This window comes from Xenopus tropicalis, chromosome 4 (assembly GCF_000004195.4).
Source record: "Xenopus tropicalis strain Nigerian chromosome 4, UCB_Xtro_10.0, whole genome shotgun sequence".
In the NCBI taxonomy this organism is placed as follows: domain Eukaryota; kingdom Metazoa; phylum Chordata; class Amphibia; order Anura; family Pipidae; genus Xenopus; species Xenopus tropicalis.
Window position 1 is genome coordinate 10,088,787 of NC_030680.2, and position 17,228 is coordinate 10,106,014.

The following is a 17,228-nucleotide window of genomic DNA, read 5'->3' on the forward strand; positions in this document are numbered from 1 at the left end:
GCAGCCGCGCCAGTGACGTCACGCGCCCCCTTCAGTTACTCATGGCCTTATCTTACAAGGTGTAAGATAAGACCATGAGTAACTGAAGGGGGCGCGTAACTGAAGGGGGCGCGTGACGTCACTGGCGCGGCTGCGGCGCCCAGCAGAGCAGAAGCGCGCCCAGCACAGCAGAAGAGCTCACAGTTAGCAGGATGGCGGTAAGTAATACTGCGACCTTTGCAGGAGTTTTTGTCCGTGCAGTGTGGGGCTTTAGAGTTGGTTGAGGGTAGGCTGGTCATGTTGGCAGGGGCAGCGGGAATAACCAGCAGGGGGTCAGGAGGGTCCATGACTCGAGTATAAGCCGAGGGTTAATTTTTCAGCACATTTTGCGTGCTGAAAAACTCGGCTTATACTCGAGTATATACGGTAGATATTATAGATTGTATATAGATAGTATAGAATGTATATAGATATTATAGAATGTATATAGATGATATAGAATGTATACAGATAGTATAGAATGTATATAGATATTATAGAATGTATATAGACAGTATAGAATGTATATAGATATTATAGAATGTATATAGATAGTATAGCATGTATATAGATGATATTATAGAATGTATATAGATAGTATAGAATGTATATAGATAGTATAGAATGTATATAGATGGCATAGAATGTATATAGATATTATAGAATGTATATAGATAGTATAGAATGTATATAGATAGTATAGAATGTATATAGATATTATAGAATGTATGTAGATAGTATAGAATGTATGTAGATAGTATAGAATGTATATAGATATTATAGAATGTATATAGATAGTATAGAATGTATATAGATAGTATAGAATGTATATAGATAGTATAGAATGTATATAGATAGTATAGAATGTATATAGATATTATAGAATGTATGTAGATAGTATAGAATGTATGTAGATAGTATAGAATGTATATAGATATTATAGAATGTATGTAGATAGTATAGAATGTATATAGATAGTATAGAATGTATATAGATAGTATAGAATGTATGTAGATAGTATAGAATGTATATAGATAGTATAGAATGTATATAGATAGTATAGAATGTGTAGACTCCGGAACCCGCCTCGGAATCAAGCCATTTGTGACCTACTGTCCCTTCTCCCACCCACGTCCCTGTTACCAGTTTCCCTTTCCCAGACCCACTGACACTAACGTTTCTTTTCCTGTTCAGCTCTAAGTAACATTTATTGGCGGGCAGCTATTTGCCCCATCTGCAGAAGCGCCCCCTTGAGGTCAGGTGAGCAGCCTTACAAGAGGAGGCCAGGATATAGGTACCACACACTGGGCATTGCAATGTGGCAAAAACTAAACTCCAGTACAGTATTGCAGGGCGACTCCTTGGCTGATATCCATTACTTGCCCAAAGGCAATTAGAAGTCTCTGCAATGCATTCCTAATTGCATAAAAGCCATAAAGAGAAATGTTAGTTCCACAGGCGGCCAACCTACCCCCCCCGTAAGACTCCGCCCCTGCAGGTTGGTATAAATATCAGGAAATTGGGCAGCACAGAGCGGCTTCCCTTCTGGACAGAGGCACTCGAAGCAAGAATATGGCGTGGGGGCTATTCACTGCTCTGCTGCTCTGCGTGAGCGGGACCGCGCTTAGTAGGCCACTTGAGGTAAATCCAACGTTACCCACTTTTTTCTATTGTTAAGGGGAAATAATCCAAATTTGTAAGTAGAAGCTACACCCATATTCCTTTTATTTACTTATTTACATGGTGTATTTATATTTATGGGTAGGATCTGCCATACTGATCCCATCAGACCAATCGGATCAAAGGAATGTTGGTTGCTACAATGTAGGCAGTGATGGCCCTATGATGTTAACTTTATAATTATCAGTAAATATTGCCCTTTTTATATCTTTTCCCTTGAGCCACCATTTTGCTATGATCTGTGTGCTCCCTCAGAGATCAGCTGACAGGAAGTGATACAGCTCTAACTGTAACAGGAAGTAGTGTGGGAGCAAACGGCAGAACTCTGTCCATTCATTGGCTGATGGCGCCTAGCATGTATGTGTGCCTTGGCTTGTTTGTGTGCACTGTGACTCCTGTGATCCCAGGGGGCGGCCCTTAGTACTTAAAATGGCAGTTTCCTATTTAGGATTACCCAGTGGCACATACTATATAGTATTTGTATGAAGCAGTGTTTTACATTTGCACCATTTTATTCAGTATATTTTTTATAGAGACCTACATTGTTTAAGGGTATAGTTTTCCTTTAAATAATGATATTCCCACCAATCCGTCTTTTCCAGCTCCTGCAGTTCTTAGACTCTCCATCTGGGGGCGAGACCATTGTGAGAGGTACTGTGTTTCAATATTAAATATATTCATATATAAAGTATATTTAGGTTTGGACTATTTTGTATCAGCTGTGCCGTAGTTCCAAGAATATCCAGGGGAGCCAATGGGTGATCATCATCATCATCATCAAATATTATCTATACTGACCTTTTAGCTGGGCTTTCAGGGGTATCTAGGAGAACAAATATGCATTAACCCAAAGTGTTTAGGCTAAGCCCTCCCCCTGCCGGGCCCCCAGTTGGTAGACCACTGTACTGTTATGAGTCAATGAAGCCAAGCCACACTGCTAGGTTGCAAGACCCCCCAATGAGAAGTATCATTTCAGGAGTTGCTTGTTGCCACATTTTTTCCCCTAAGTGGTTGATGGGCACATGTGGTCTGGGTAGGAGGATGGCAGAAGAACCACAGGATCAAACATATGGTGGGCTAAATTGCCAAAATAAAAAGAAATCTGGCCTTTCAATGTTCTACCCAAGTGGGCAGAGTAGGTTGGGAAGCCGTGTAGGTTCTTCAGCTGATGATACACTCACCAAAGAGATCATCGTCTGGATGGATTTACTCACTTAGAATTTGCTCCCTTCCAACCAGAACCAGATGTTGACCAGTTTAGTAGAAACAAGCCACATTAGTTGACAACCCAGATAAACATCATTTCAGGAGTCGCTTTCCACCTTTTTTCCCCTAACTAGAGTAAGTGGCTGATGGTCACATTTGACAAACTGGTGGTCCAGGTAGCAGGATGGCAGAAGAACCCCAGGATAGCGCACAATGTGGGCTAAATTAGCCAATAAAAATCTAAATCTGCCTTTTAATGGTCACCCAAGTGGGCAGAGTAGGTTGGGAAGCCGTGTAGGTTCTTCAGCTGATGCTACACTCACCAAAGAGATCATCGTCTGGATGGATTTACTCATTTAGAATTTGCTCCATTCCAACCAGAACCAGATGTTGACCAGTTTAGTAGAAACAAGTCACATTAGTTGACAACCCAGATAAACATCATTTCAGGAGTCGCTTTCCACCTTTTTTCCTTCAACTAGAGTAAGTGGCTGATGGCCACATTTGACAAACTGGTGGTCCAGGTAGCAGGATGGCAGAAGAACCCCAGGATAGCGCACAATGTGGGCTAAATTAGCCAATAAAAATCTAAATCTGCCTTTTAATGGTCACCCAAGTGGGCAGAGTAGGTTGGGAAGCCGTGTAGGTTCTTCAGCTGATGCTACACTCACCAAAGAGATCATCGTCTGGATGGATTTACTCATTTAGAATTTGCTCCATTCCAACCAGAACCAGATGTTGACCAGTTTAGTTGAAAATTTTGGGTTGGGTCCAGTCGAAAGTAGGGAAAGTGGACAAGTAGATACAATAGGTCAGGATGGCAACAGGAATATATTGGATCAACTGTGGCCCTTCAGTTGTTAGGGCTACCTACACCCACTGACTATAGTAGACAGTGGATCCTGGAAGTTATAGTTCATCAACAGCTGAAGGGCCATTGGTCAGAACCTGTTCCCCTTCCCCAGAACCTGTTCCCCTTCCCTTACCACCACTAAAGACAGCTGCCATATCATGTGCTACTGTGATTAGCTCTTCTAGCCCATGGTGGGACCTCCTAAATCTGTTGAGGCCTTAGCCATGTACCAAAGCATTGCTAGGTGACCCTTGCCTTTCAGCCAATGAATATTGCAAACCTTTCCCCTTACTGTAAGGACTGCCTACTAATTATCTCTAATTATCTCTTGGGTTTATACCCCAAAGATCAACCTGAAGGCCTCCCTATAGAGGACATCATTGGATCCATTGAAAAGATGAATAAAGGTAAGAAAGAAAACCTGTCTCTGGATATTGCTGGCTATTACGTCAGGATTTTGACTTTGGGTTAATGGTTTGCAAATATCAAAGTGATGTACCAATAACGATATCAAGCCCCTTCTAATGACTGATTTTTCTGCCCAGGAAGAACCAGGCTGCTGCAGCACGGAGACATGGCCATCCCAACCGGGCGCAGTGCCATTCGCTGCACCAGCAAAGACTGCTATTGGCCTAAATCTGCTAATGGACTGGTCAATGTTCCCTATACCCTGGCAGCAGAATACAGTGAGTAGTGCTTGGGAGAAGGAGGGATCACTATGATGACCTGGGTCACCAACTCTAGCACAAGGGATTTTGCACTGGCGTGGGGCAATAGTAAGCTATTGGGGGTACAGTTATGGCTATTAAATGTGTATTTTTGGCCCTAGATGTACAGGACAGAGCCACTATAGCAGCAGCCATGTTGGAATTTTCTACCCTGACCTGCATCCGGTTTGTTCCCCATACTAATGAGAGAGACTTTCTCAATATCATATCAGACAGTGGGTAAGTAAATGGGGAGAGTCCATGGAACATTCACTGTATTAGTATAATACAATATAATGGCATAATAGTATTGTATTAAGACAAGTAGAAAATGAAAACTTCATAGAACGGCTACAGTTTGCATTTCATTTATACTAGATATTTTGGGGTTTGGCAGCTGCTGGTCATTTCTGGGGCGTGCAGGAGGTGGGGGGCAGGACTTGTCCCTACAGAGAGGTGGTTGTTTGTCCAATGGGATCATACAACATGAACTGAACCATGCCCTGGGATTCGTACACGAGCACACCCGCAGCGACCGGGATTCTTACGTTAAGATCTTTTGGAATAACATCCAACCAGGTATGTCGATCATTATCTGCCTTTATGTAGGGCTGTCACCAGGCCGGTATTTCACCAGTGTAGCCAGGTAGCCACCAGTTTAACCAGGTAGTCACAAGCTTATCCAGGTAGTCACCAGCCTAGCAAGGTAGTAACCAGCCTAGCCAGGCAGTTACCAGCCTAGTCAGGTAATCACCAGCTAGAGCCAGGTAGTCACCAGCTTAGCCAGGTAGTCACCAGCGTAGCCAGGTAGCCACCAGCTAGAGCCAGGTAGTCACCAGCCTAGTCAGGTAGTCACCAGCCTAGTCAGGTAGTCACCAGCTTAGCCAGGTAGTCACCAGCCTAGCCAGGTAGTACCAGCCTAGTCAGGTAGTCACCAACTTAGCCAGGTAGTCACCAGCGTAGCCAGGTAGTTACCAGCCTAGTCAGGTAGTCACCAGCTAGAGCCAGGTAGTCACCAACTTAGCCAGGTAGTCACCAGCGTAGCCAGGTAGTTACAAGCCTAGTCAGGTAGTCACCAGCTTAGCCAGGTAGCCACCAGCTAGAGCCAGGTAGTCACCAGCTTAGCCAGGTAGTCACCAGCTAGAGCCAGGTAGTCACCAGCTTAGCCAGGGCCACTGCTAAAAAGTTACTGAGAATGTTTATTGGTAAATGTGTAATTCCCTATCCCTCCCTTACTTTCCTTCACTTTACACCCAAGGACCTGCCCATTCTATCCCAACTCCTACTACATACAGCTCATCAATGCTGCCCCTGATCCACCCATTCTCCACCCCCATGATGAAACCACCACGCCCAGTACCATCACCAATTCCTCCTCTCCACCATTGGCCAATGGCATTTCCTGGCAAAGGTGGAAACCCTAACCTTTATGAGAAGTTGGCAGCAACTGGGTTCAGTTGGAAACCTAGAAGAAGACCTGGAATTTACTATATATTGAAGGGGACAGTCCCAATAAAGATGGGTCAGAATCCAGTCACATGACCGGCTAAGGGGTGGTGCTTATGGGAAAGTGGGCTGGGTTTAGGGATGTGGCCTAAAGCTTCCAAGTGGAACAACATACTAAGGCTGCATTTTTTTCTGGCATTTAGTTGTAGTTTTACAACAGCATGTATACAGATGGTTTACTATCCTGCTTTCCAGCATTTACACAGATTGTACTTTCTTATTTTACTCAGAGTACAAAGACAGCTTCAACAAAACTGACACTGATAATCAGGGCATGGAGTATGACTACGGCTCTGTAATGCATTATGGGAGGTGAGTGGGAAAAACTGGGGGGGGGGGGTTGCTGCTTATACAGATACAGTAGTGCAGCACCTTAACCACTGCACCCCTAGTTCTCTAATGTAGATGACCAAATAATTATAGATGCAAGAAAATTCACCAATGAGAATTCTACTAATAAAAAAAACTACATTATAAATGCAGAAGAAGTGACCAATGAGAATGCTGATTCCCAGCACTGTGTCAGGCCCCTTGCTGGTACCTTACATATAGAGATAATGATGGCATTTTCCCCTCATTATATGGCACAGGAATCAGACATGGGGATAAGGGCAGACTTGTTCAGTGCTGGGAAACTGGGTTTAATGCTCCCAACTCCAATTGCAGGAACAGAGAACAGGGAGCCGGATTTATACAGATCAGCTGGGATTCTCATTGGGGGATTTTTTTGCATTTTAAAGCAGTCGCTGGCTGTGGGGATTTGGGGAAAAGTTTTATTGTGCAATATTGCTTTAACAACCCTGATGTTGCTGGACTACAGCTCCCAGCATGCCTCACCCTTCATTATATGTTACATTATTCTGGGATTTGTAGTTCAGTAAGGGTTTACATCCCCTTTAAGTCTAATGAGTCACATAGAACCAACATCCATCACTTGTTTGTCTGTTCACAGAAACTCCTACAGCATTGATTACCAGCTTCCCACCATTCAGCCCATTCCCAATGGGTTAATCCCAATCGGACAGAGATATGGACTGAGCAGCCTGGACGCGGCCAAAATTAACAGGCTCTATAACTGCAGTAAGTACCACAGATATTTAGATAATGGATACAGGTTTGGCCCAACAGGATTTCATGAATGGAACCACTAGTCCAGCCCTGTCCAACTTATTACATGAAGTAGGCCAACTTTTACTCATATACTGTAGCATATTTGAGGGCCACATCTCGCCTATGGGCCTCCAGTTGGACAGCCCTGCTCTAGTCTATTGGCTCTCTATCCTTACCCTTGCAGAATGTACACAACCACCATAAGAAACTAATTAGCACTCTTTGTAGGGTAATATAATGAATCACAAAGTTTCCTCCAGGTCTAGTAACCCATGGCAACTCACCAGATGTTTGCTTTACAGCAGGTGGTGAAAATATGGTACCGGCTGATTGGCTGCAATGGGAGAGTAGGCCAGGTGTAATCTTTGGGACTTTTATTACAGGGCATTGGGCAACCAGTACTTAATAAATGTTAAGCTATGGGGAAACAGAAGAGAGAAAATGGGGGGCATGGAAATGACAGGAGAAGGAAAGGTTGAGATAAAGAAGAAGGAGCCCAATGGCCTGATGATGTGTTCCTCTCCTGTGGGGGCTGAATTAGCTCCTGTTGGGATCTGAGGGCTCATTGGTTACAGGATCAGATCAGCCCAATCAGAATTGGGTTCCAGTAGCACCACCCCCTGACGGAACATACACAGGAGATGTCCTAAATGGAACATGATTTGTTCTCCAACACGAGCTCAGATGTCCCCTTGCCCTCAGTAATAACCAATAGGAATGTGACTGATTCCTTCTTTCCTCTGCTTAAGGCATATGCAGCTCTGTTCTGTCGGGTTTCTCCGGGATCTTTTCCTCCAGCCCTTCCTATTACCCAAACAACCAGAACTGCTCCTGGCTGATCCGCATTCCATTAGACAAGGTAACAGGGAACAGCGTGACATAGAACCAGCCATCTCCATTGGTCCTGTTAAAGGGGATGTAAACCCTGCTGCACTGCTCAACTGCACTACAAATCCCACAATAATGTAACATATAATGAAGGGTGAGGCATGCTGGGAGCTGTAGTCCAGCAACATCAGGGTTGTATTCTTAAAGCAATATTGCACAATAAAACTTTCCCCCAAATCCCCACAGCCAGCGACTGCTTTAAAATGCGAAAAATCCCCCAATGAGAATCCCAGCTGATCTGTATAAATCCGGCTCCATGTTCTCTGTTCCTGCAATTGGAGTTGGGAGCATTAAACCCAGTTTCCCAGCACTGAACAAGTCTGCCCTTATCCCCATGTCTGATTCCTGTGCCATATAATGAGGGGAAAATGCCATCATTATCTCTATATGTAAGGTACCAGCAAGGGGCCTGACACAGTGCTGGGAATCAGCATTCTCATTGGTCACTTCTTCTGCATTTATAATGAAGTTTATTATATCAGTAGAATTATCATTGGTGAATTTTCTTGCATCTATAATTATGTTTTTTGGAAACTTCTATAGGAAAACTAGGGGGCGCAGTGGGACAGCATCATGGCTGGGTTTATATCCCCTTTAAGGTGGGACAGTCCTGACAAATGGGTGGAGCTTACTTAAAAGTGGGATGGGTTTAGTTTGATAACCTGATAAATCTGGCAAACCATATATATTTCCAGGTCCTGCTGCAGTTCAGTGCATTTGATGTCCAGTCCACCAGAGGTTGCACTGCCGACTACATCCGTGTATTTGACGGGCCCAGTAGATCTTCGCCTTTGCTACTGGACCGGACGTGCGGCAGTCACCAGCTGCCATCTTTAGTGGGGTCTGGGAACGTGATGCTGGTAGAATTCGTCACTGATGCAGCTGTTAGTGCTACTGGCTTCAAAGCATCATACAGCACAGGTAATGGTGTCACCTGGGGGGCCTGGGCTCAAAGAACTGCAGAAAAAAAGGTTATAAATAGGATTCTATGATGTCACAAGGTTGCAGTTATAGTAAGTATGTTGGGACATTTATTGTGTATTAAAAGTAATAATTTATAGCTAAATAAGATTTAGACAAAAGAGAGTTACATAGTTACATAGGGTTGAAAAAAGACCATTGTCCATCAAGTTCAACCCATCCGAGTAAACCCAGCACACACACCTATACTAACCTATCTATACACTCACATACATAAACTATATATACAACCAGTAATACTAACTGTAGATATTAGTATCACAATAGCCTTGGGTATTCTGCTTGTTCAAAAACTCACCCAGGCCCCTCTTAAAGGCATTAACAGAGTCTGCCATTACCCCATCACTAGGAAGGGCATTCCCCAACCCCCTCACTGCCCTCACCGTGAGGAACCCCCTACCCAAAATCCCCCGGCAGGGCATTCCCCAACCCCCTCACTGCCCTCACCGTGAGGAACCCCCTACCCAACATCCCCCGGCAGGGCATTCCCCAACCCCCTCACTGCCCTCACCGTGAGGAACCCCCTACCCAACATCCCCCGGCAGGGCATTCCCCAACCCCCTCACTGCCCTCACTGTGAGGAACCCCCTACCCAACATCCCCCGGCAGGGCATTCCCCAACCCCCTCACTGCCCTCACCGTGAGGAACCCCCTACCCAACATCCCCCGGCAGGGCATTCCCCAACCCCCTCACTGCCCTCACCCTGAGGAACCCCCTACCCAACATCCCCCGGCAGGGCATTCCCCATCCTCACTGCCCTCCCCGTGAGGAACCCCCTACCCAACATCCCCCGGCAGGGCATTCCCCAACCCCCTCACTGCCCTCCCCGTGAGGAACCCCCTACCCAACATCCCCCGGCAGGGCATTCCCCAACCCCCTCACTGCCCTCACCGTGAGGAACCCCCTACCCAACATCCCCGGCAGGGCATTCCCCAACCCCCTCACTGCCCTCACCGTGAGGAACCCCCTACCCAACATCCCCCGGCAGGGCATTCCCCAACCCCCTCACTGCCCTCACCGTGAGGAACCCCCTACCCAACATCCCCCGGCAGGGCATTCCCCAACCCCCTCACTGCCCTCACCGTGAGGAACCCCCTACCCAACATCCCCCGGCAGGGCATTCCCCAACCCCCTCACTGCCCTCACCGTGAGGAACCCCCTACCCAACATCCCCCGGCAGGGCATTCCCCAACCCCCTCACTGCCCTCACCGTGAGGAACCATCTACCCAACATCCCCCGGCAGGGCATTCCCCAACCCCCTCACTGCCCTCACTGTGAGGAACCCCCTACCCAACATCCCCCGGCAGGGCATTCCCCAACCCCCTCACTGCCCTCACCGTGAGGAACCCCCTACGCTGCTTCAAATGGAAGCTCCTTTCCTCTAATCTAAAGGGGGGGCCTCTGGTGCGTTAATTGTTTTTATGGGAAAAAAGAACATCCCCCAACTGCCTATAATCCCCTCTAATGTACTTGTACAGAGTAATCATGTCCCCTCGCAAGCGCCTCTTTTCCAGAGAAAACAACCCCAACCCTGACAGTCTCACCTCATAGTTTAACCCTTCCATCCCCTTTACCAGTTTAGTTGCACGTCTCTGCACTCTCTCCAGCTCATTAATATCCTTCTTAAGGACTGGAGCCCAAAACTGCCCCCATACTCAAGGTGAGGCCTTACCAGGGACCTATAAAGGGGCAAAATTATGTTCTCATCCCTTGAGTCAATGCCCTTTTTTATACAAGACAGCACTTTATTTGCTTTAGTAGCCACAGAATGACACTGCCTGGCATTAGACAACTTGTTATCCACAAAAACCCCTAGATCCTTCTCCATTAAGGATGCCCCCAACACACTCCCATTCAGTAGATAGTTTGCGTTTATATTATTTCTACCAAAATGCATAACTTTGCACTTATCAACATTGAACCTCATTTTCCAGTTTGCTGCCCAGTTATCTAATTTTGTCAAATCGCTCTGCAAAGCGGCAGCATCCTGTATGGAACTTAGAGTGTTGTCCATCCTGGGTTCTGAACTACTGATTTGAGGCCTTGATCCTTTAAATGGTTACAGAACCCCTCAGTGACTTCTAATATCCTTATCATTTACAGTAGGGGGTACATTATCCCTTATAATACATGAGTGATACTCAGAGTTCCCTGTATAACTCAGCCTGTAGCCTTGTGCCTTTATATGGGCACAGAACCCCTCAGTGAGTGCTAATATCCTTATCATTTACAGTAGGGGGTACATTATCCCTTATAATACATGAGTGATACTCAGAGTTCCCTGTATAACTCAGCCTGCAGCCTTGTGCCTTTATATGGGCACAGAACCCCTCAGTGACTGCTAATATCCTTATCATTTACAGTAGGGGGTACATTATCCCTTATAATACATGAGTGATACTCAGAGTTCCCTGTATAACTCAGCCTGCAGCCTTGTGCCTTTATATGGGGGGCACAGAACCCCTCAGTGACTGCTAATATCCTTATCATTTACAGTAGGGGGTACATTATCCCTTATAATACATGAGTGATACTCAGAGTTCCCTGTATAACTCAGCCTGCAGCCTTGTGCCTTTATATGGGCACAGAACCCCTCAGTGACTGCTAATATCCTTATCATTTACAGTAGGGGGTACATTATCCCTTATAATACATGAGTGATACTCAGAGTTCCCTGTATAACTCAGCCTGCAGCCTTGTGCCTTTATATGGGCACAGAACCCCTCAGTGACTGCTAATATCCTTATCATTTACAGTAGGGGGTACATTATCCCTTATAATACATGAGTGATACTCAGAGTTCCCTGTATAACTCAGCCTGCAGCCTTGTGCCTTTATATGGGGGGCACAGAACCCCTCAGTGACTGCTAATATCCTTATCATTTACAGTAGGGGGTACATTATCCCTTATAATACATGAGTGATACTCAGAGTTCCCTGTATAACTCAGCCTGTAGCTAGGAGCACTATATTAGTTATATAGTTCCAAGCTTTGATATTTATGCCAATATTAATATTTTATGTTTCCCTCAAACCCCTCTTTGCAATCAGTGAGCTGCGGCGGAACTCTGACCGTGCCCGGTGGGAATTTCTCCAGCCCCGGATACACAGAACATGAGCCGTACCCTCCTTTCAGTGACTGTACCTGGACAATGATTGCCCCGGTGGGGTACAAGGTGGGGGAGCTTAGTGGATATTTATATTTGGGGTCATTACTCTACTTACTGGGGTATATAAATGGGGTAATAATATTACGTAGATCAATAAATGGGCAAATATCTCACACATTGGGCATCAGATACAGGGGGGTAACAAGGTTTGGCACAATAGGCGCCAGTCCTGGGCTTGGGCAGCTGTATGTATGTAGCCTGCATGTTCCCTAATGTGCCTGTGTAACGTTTAGGTGCGGCTCAATGTCCTGGATGTGAGTGTAGAGTACAGCAGCTCATGTCAGTACGATTCCATAGAGATCAGGGATGGCACGGTGCCCACGGCCCAGCAGCTGGTGAAGAAATGTGGCACAGGGAACATCCCCACCGTCACCTCGTCCCAAAACTCCCTGCTCCTGCGCTTCTACAGCGACAGCTCCGACGAGTCTACGGGATTCCTGGCCAAGTATTCATTCGGTAAGGTGCAATCCCTCACCCTACAGCAGGGAAAGGGCAACTTGAACTACAACTCTCATCATCCAGGGCTTGTGGGTAGGGCAAACTGTGTATCTAGTGAGGGGAGGATCACTTTATTTGGGAAAAATGAACATTATATTAGGGGAAAATGCTGACTTGGGTGAGTCCAGTTGGGATAAAACATGAGTCCAACTATGGGCAGTGCAAATCGGTGGTGGCCCCAAGCTCCCACATCTGCCCCGTGGAAAGAGAACTGCCCTCGACCATGAAATGCACTGTTCTATTTACCCGTATACACATGGGTGCTGGGACTGGTCCATTGCTTGGTATGGGAGGGGTGAGTAAAAAGATCTACTGCACTTCCCACAGTGACCTCAGGGGGTCTGCATAGTCTGTTCTATAGTTATAAAACCATAGCGTAGATCCTATAGCTTAAGGGGAGGGGCTTATGGAAGGAAAAAGGGGGTGTTTATGGCAATGGAAGATTCCTTTTGAGCTGTTTATTATGTGATTTACATCTGTTGAGTGCACAGTGTCAGGCTGGTGAGGCTCAGTGTCTGCGCTGTGTGTAAAGGGTATAAAGATATAACTGCCATTTTCTCCATTACAAATCAAATGCCCAAGGGGGCACTAGGGTAAGCTGAACCCTGCCAGTATGTAAGTTGGAATTGTCTGGCTAACGGAATTGTAACCATGCCCCCCCCCCCTGCTTATTTAGTTCCAGCTGCCTGAAGGGATGAAGGAGATAACGCAGAACCAGAAGAGACCACCAGAAGGAAGCTGGGGGGTATCCCTGCCCCTGAATGTTGTTTAACCTTGCCCTTCTCCCCTCCCCACAAGTATTGCTTTGGTTTGATCCAGCATGAATCCCCCCTACTGACTGTGTAACGTTACTCCCCCTACTGACTGTGTAACGTTACTCCCCCTACTGACTGTGTAACGTTACTCCCCCTACTGACTGTGTAACGTTACTCCCCCTACTGACTGTGTAACGTTACTCCCCCCTACTGACTGTGTAACGTTACTCCCCCTACTGACTGTGTAACGTTACTCCCCCTACTGACTGTGTAACGTTACTCCCCCTACTGACTGTGTAACGTTACTCCCCCTACTGACTGTGTAACGTTACTCCCCCTACTGACTGTGTAACGTTACTCCCCCTACTGACTGTGTAACGTTACTCCCCCTACTGACTGTGTAACATTACTCCCCCTACTGACTGTGTAACGTTACTGGAAGGAGGGAAGTTCTGAGATGGGGGGTCGGCCGGGAAACTGAATACCAAGGCCCATAGCAATAATATCAGCCCGATGAGTTCCATTTCCCAATATCCTCATTTAATTCCAATAATAAACTCAGTCCCCCAACTCCTGTCTCCTGTACCTTTTATTGTGTTGGGTTGGGAACCCCCAAATACTGTTCCACTGATTCTTATTCTTAGCACCCCCCATTTTCTAAACGCTACTCCTCCTATAGTTTTAGGGGTACAACACTCAAACTCCCCACACTTCTTCGCCCTATAGCGGAGCAGGTTGTTTGTGTGTTTCTAAGGGATCCTGCCCCCCGTCTTCTTGGGGAGCCTCTCCGAACCCCCCAATTATCCCATTGACATTGACAGGGAAGAATTTCAAACTGCTGCCACACTTACAGCTTTGACGCTGCACCCCCCAAACTTGAAGCACATAGTCATGGGGTCCGTCTGATTGAAAATATGATGATTGTTGGATGCCCAAAAGTGGGCAGAGCTGTGAACAACCAATCAGATTTTACCTAATGACTTTCAATGGGGAAATTCAACCTGCTGCCATTCTCACAGTATTAACCCCAGGGTCCCCAAACTTTTCACAGTTGGTCACTAGGGGACTGCACTTTTAGTTTTTAAAAAGTGGGTGGGGCCACTAACAGCCAATCAGATTTCACCTATTGAAATGCCAGGGTTCCCAAACTTTGCACATTTTGTCACTGGGTGACTACGTCCCAAGTTTAGAAAAGTGGGCAGAGCCAACAACAGCCAATCAGATTTCACCTATAGACTTTCATTGGTTTACATTTAAACTGCTGCTATTCTTTAGATATTAATACTAAGGATTCTTAATAAATCATTGATTGTTTATTTTTTTAATCAAATAACTTTCAGGAGTTTATGTGAGTTTCTAAAACCACCGGTTAGTAAATGCCCCCCCTTTGGGTGTCTCGGCAAAGCAAAACTCCAGTCCCCCCTCCCTGTTCCCCCAACCTTTCCCTGTCTCTCTAATAAGCAAACAGAGCCGCTCAATGTCACACAACAATGGAACGTTTATTGTATAAATGTGTCTCTTTACAAAAAGAGAAAAGATTTAATATTGTTGTCAGCCTTCTGTTTGAAGGGCGACTTCTATTTGATTTAGCATCAGATGCACTTACCAACGCTTGCAAGTGTTTTCTGAATTCCATATTTCTTTCCTTTGCTGCAGAGGAGGCTAGCCATCGGGGACCAGATGTTATTAAGATGTTATTGTGGGGCCCGAGGATGACAAATGGGCCCCTGTGCCCCTACCCCACCCCCCGATGGCTGCCTTGTAGCAGAATTAAGTGTAAAACAACTGTACTTTTCCGAGTCTATCTTGGAAACGTTTCCCCAACTCATCCGAGCGGCTTCTTCAGTTCAGATGGCAGGTAGGGAATTCCCCGGCACTTAAACCCTTGAGGGTAGAACAGTCACAGACATCCAATCCCAATGATTCCATTAAACGTATCCAGTTAGGGGTTGGCTGAAACTGACAGGGGTAAGAAGGTAAGATCCAGTCACAGTGGTACCATGATTCCCATTGATGCGGGTTTTCATCCTTCAAAGTACATGCCTGGAAGTGTGAACTGTTGTGAAACCGCTGGGACTGCGCCCAATTTGACACGACCACAACTTTTTTTTACCAGGCGACCAATTTTTCCGTGGCAAAACAATTTGGTAATTGCGAAATGCCTCTGCATTGCGTGCCACAGTATCAGCCCAATGGTGTAAAGTCCTAATAACGCCAAGTTTATGTTCCAAAGGGCGGTGGGAATCAAAAAGCAAGTACTGCTCTTTCAGTTCCCTTGAAGGTGCCCAGGGCTTTCTTTTCCACTTCTTCCATGTAACAGTTCAGTAGAACTGGAGACACAGGCAAACCCATAACACCACCATGTTTTTGTCCATAGAAAACTCCATTGTGCTTGAAGTAGGTGGTATTGAGACACAGGCCCAGTAAGGAACAAACTTGTTCTGGATTCAGCTTTGTTCTGCTGTTGAGAGCAATGTCTTGTTTCAGCCGTTTCCTCACTCTGCTTGTCATCAACATACAATGGCGCTTTACAGTGCCGCTTTCTATAGCACAGCCAGCTCTCCCGGGCAGTTGCTTGAATGTCCCGCAATGCCTCTCTCTCCCCTGCAGCCAAGGTAGAGGTTACTTGCTAGCTAGCCATTTGTCTCTCTGTCTCTGTTTACGTCCCGCTCGGACCTTCTTACTGATTTCTACAAGTTTCACTGATGTTGATTAGTGATGGGCGAAAAGTTTCGCCAGGCATGGATTCGCGGCGAATTTCCGTGTTTCGCCATTGGCGGATTGTTTAGCGAAACGGATGAAAAATTTCGCCGTGGAAAAATTCGCCGCACATCCAAAAATTGTCGCCGGCGTCAAAAAAGAATAGTCGCGGGCGACAAATTAATAGCCGCGGGCGACGAAACAATAGCGCGCAACAAAATAATAGCCGCGGGCGACGAAATAATAGCCGCGCGACAAAACAATAGCTGCGGGCGACGAAATAATAGCCGCGCGACAAAACAAGAGCCGCGGGCGACGAAACAAGAGCCGCGGGCAACAAAACAAGAGCCACGCGCGACGAAACAAGAGCCGCGGGCGACGAAACAAGAGCCGCGGGCGACGAAACAAGAGCCGCGGGCAACGAAACAAGAGCCGCGCGCGACGAAATAATAGCCGCGCGACAAAACAATAGCCGCGGGAGACGAAACAATAGCCGCGCGACAAAACAATAGCCGCGGGAGACGAAACAATAGCCGCGCGACAAAATAATAGCCGCGGGCGACAATTTTTTTTGTCGCATGACATTTTCGCCGTTTTGCGAATTTTACGGCGTTTCGCGGATCTTTTCAAAGATTCGCGAATTTTTCGGCGAAGCGAAACGGAACAGATTCGCTTATCACTAATGTTGATTCCTGCTGCCTTTTTCTTTCCCTCTGGCTGCGGATCAGTATCAGGGAGGTATGCAGCGGTTTCACAGCATTTCACAATTCCAGTCATGTACTTTGATGGATTAACACCCTCATCAATAAGAATCATGGTACCACTGTGACTGGATCTTACCTTCTTACCCCTGTCAGTATCAGCCAACCCCTAACTGGATACGTTCAATAGAACCATTGTGATTGGATGTCTGTGAGTGTACTACCCTCAAGGGTTCAAGTGCCGGGGAATTCCCTACCTGCCATCTGAACTGAAGAAGCCGCGCGGATGTGTTGGGGAAACGTTTCCAAGATGAACTGGGAAAAGTCCAGTTGCTTCAGACCTAATTCTACTAGATAGAGCAGGTGTTACAGCTCGGCAGATGTTTTTGCTCCACCTGAGGAAGAGAAAAAGGATTTATCATATGAATTCAGTGTATTAGGTAAAATGTTGAA

General features: G+C 46.2%; 1 protein-coding gene across 1 annotated transcript; it reads left to right on the plus strand.

The window, feature by feature from the left end:
* The first annotated feature begins 1,183 nt into the window (after positions 1–1,183).
* Positions 1,184–13,519, plus strand: LOC100496122 (astacin-like metalloendopeptidase). Its single transcript, XM_002937302.5, has 13 exons — positions 1,184–1,659; positions 2,301–2,349; positions 4,105–4,164; positions 4,303–4,443; positions 4,587–4,704; positions 4,862–5,043; positions 6,201–6,282; positions 6,923–7,050; positions 7,830–7,939; positions 8,664–8,889; positions 12,003–12,127; positions 12,355–12,577; positions 13,296–13,519. Exons 1-13 carry the CDS (start codon positions 1,591–1,593, stop codon positions 13,307–13,309), a joined length of 1,527 nt encoding a protein of 508 aa, XP_002937348.3. The 5' UTR covers positions 1,184–1,590; the 3' UTR covers positions 13,310–13,519.
* Positions 13,520–17,228: the final 3,709 nt, after the last annotated feature.

Coding starts and splice junctions, on each gene's coding strand:
- LOC100496122 (XM_002937302.5), top strand. CDS start 1,591: ATGGCGTGGGGGCTATTCACTGCTCTGCTGCTCTGCGTGAGCGGGACC. Junction 4,444..4,586: donor TACCCTGGCAGCAGAATACA/GTGAGTAGTGCT, acceptor TTTTGGCCCTAG/ATGTACAGGACAGAGCCACT. Junction 12,128..12,354: donor TTGCCCCGGTGGGGTACAAG/GTGGGGGAGCTT, acceptor TGTAACGTTTAG/GTGCGGCTCAATGTCCTGGA.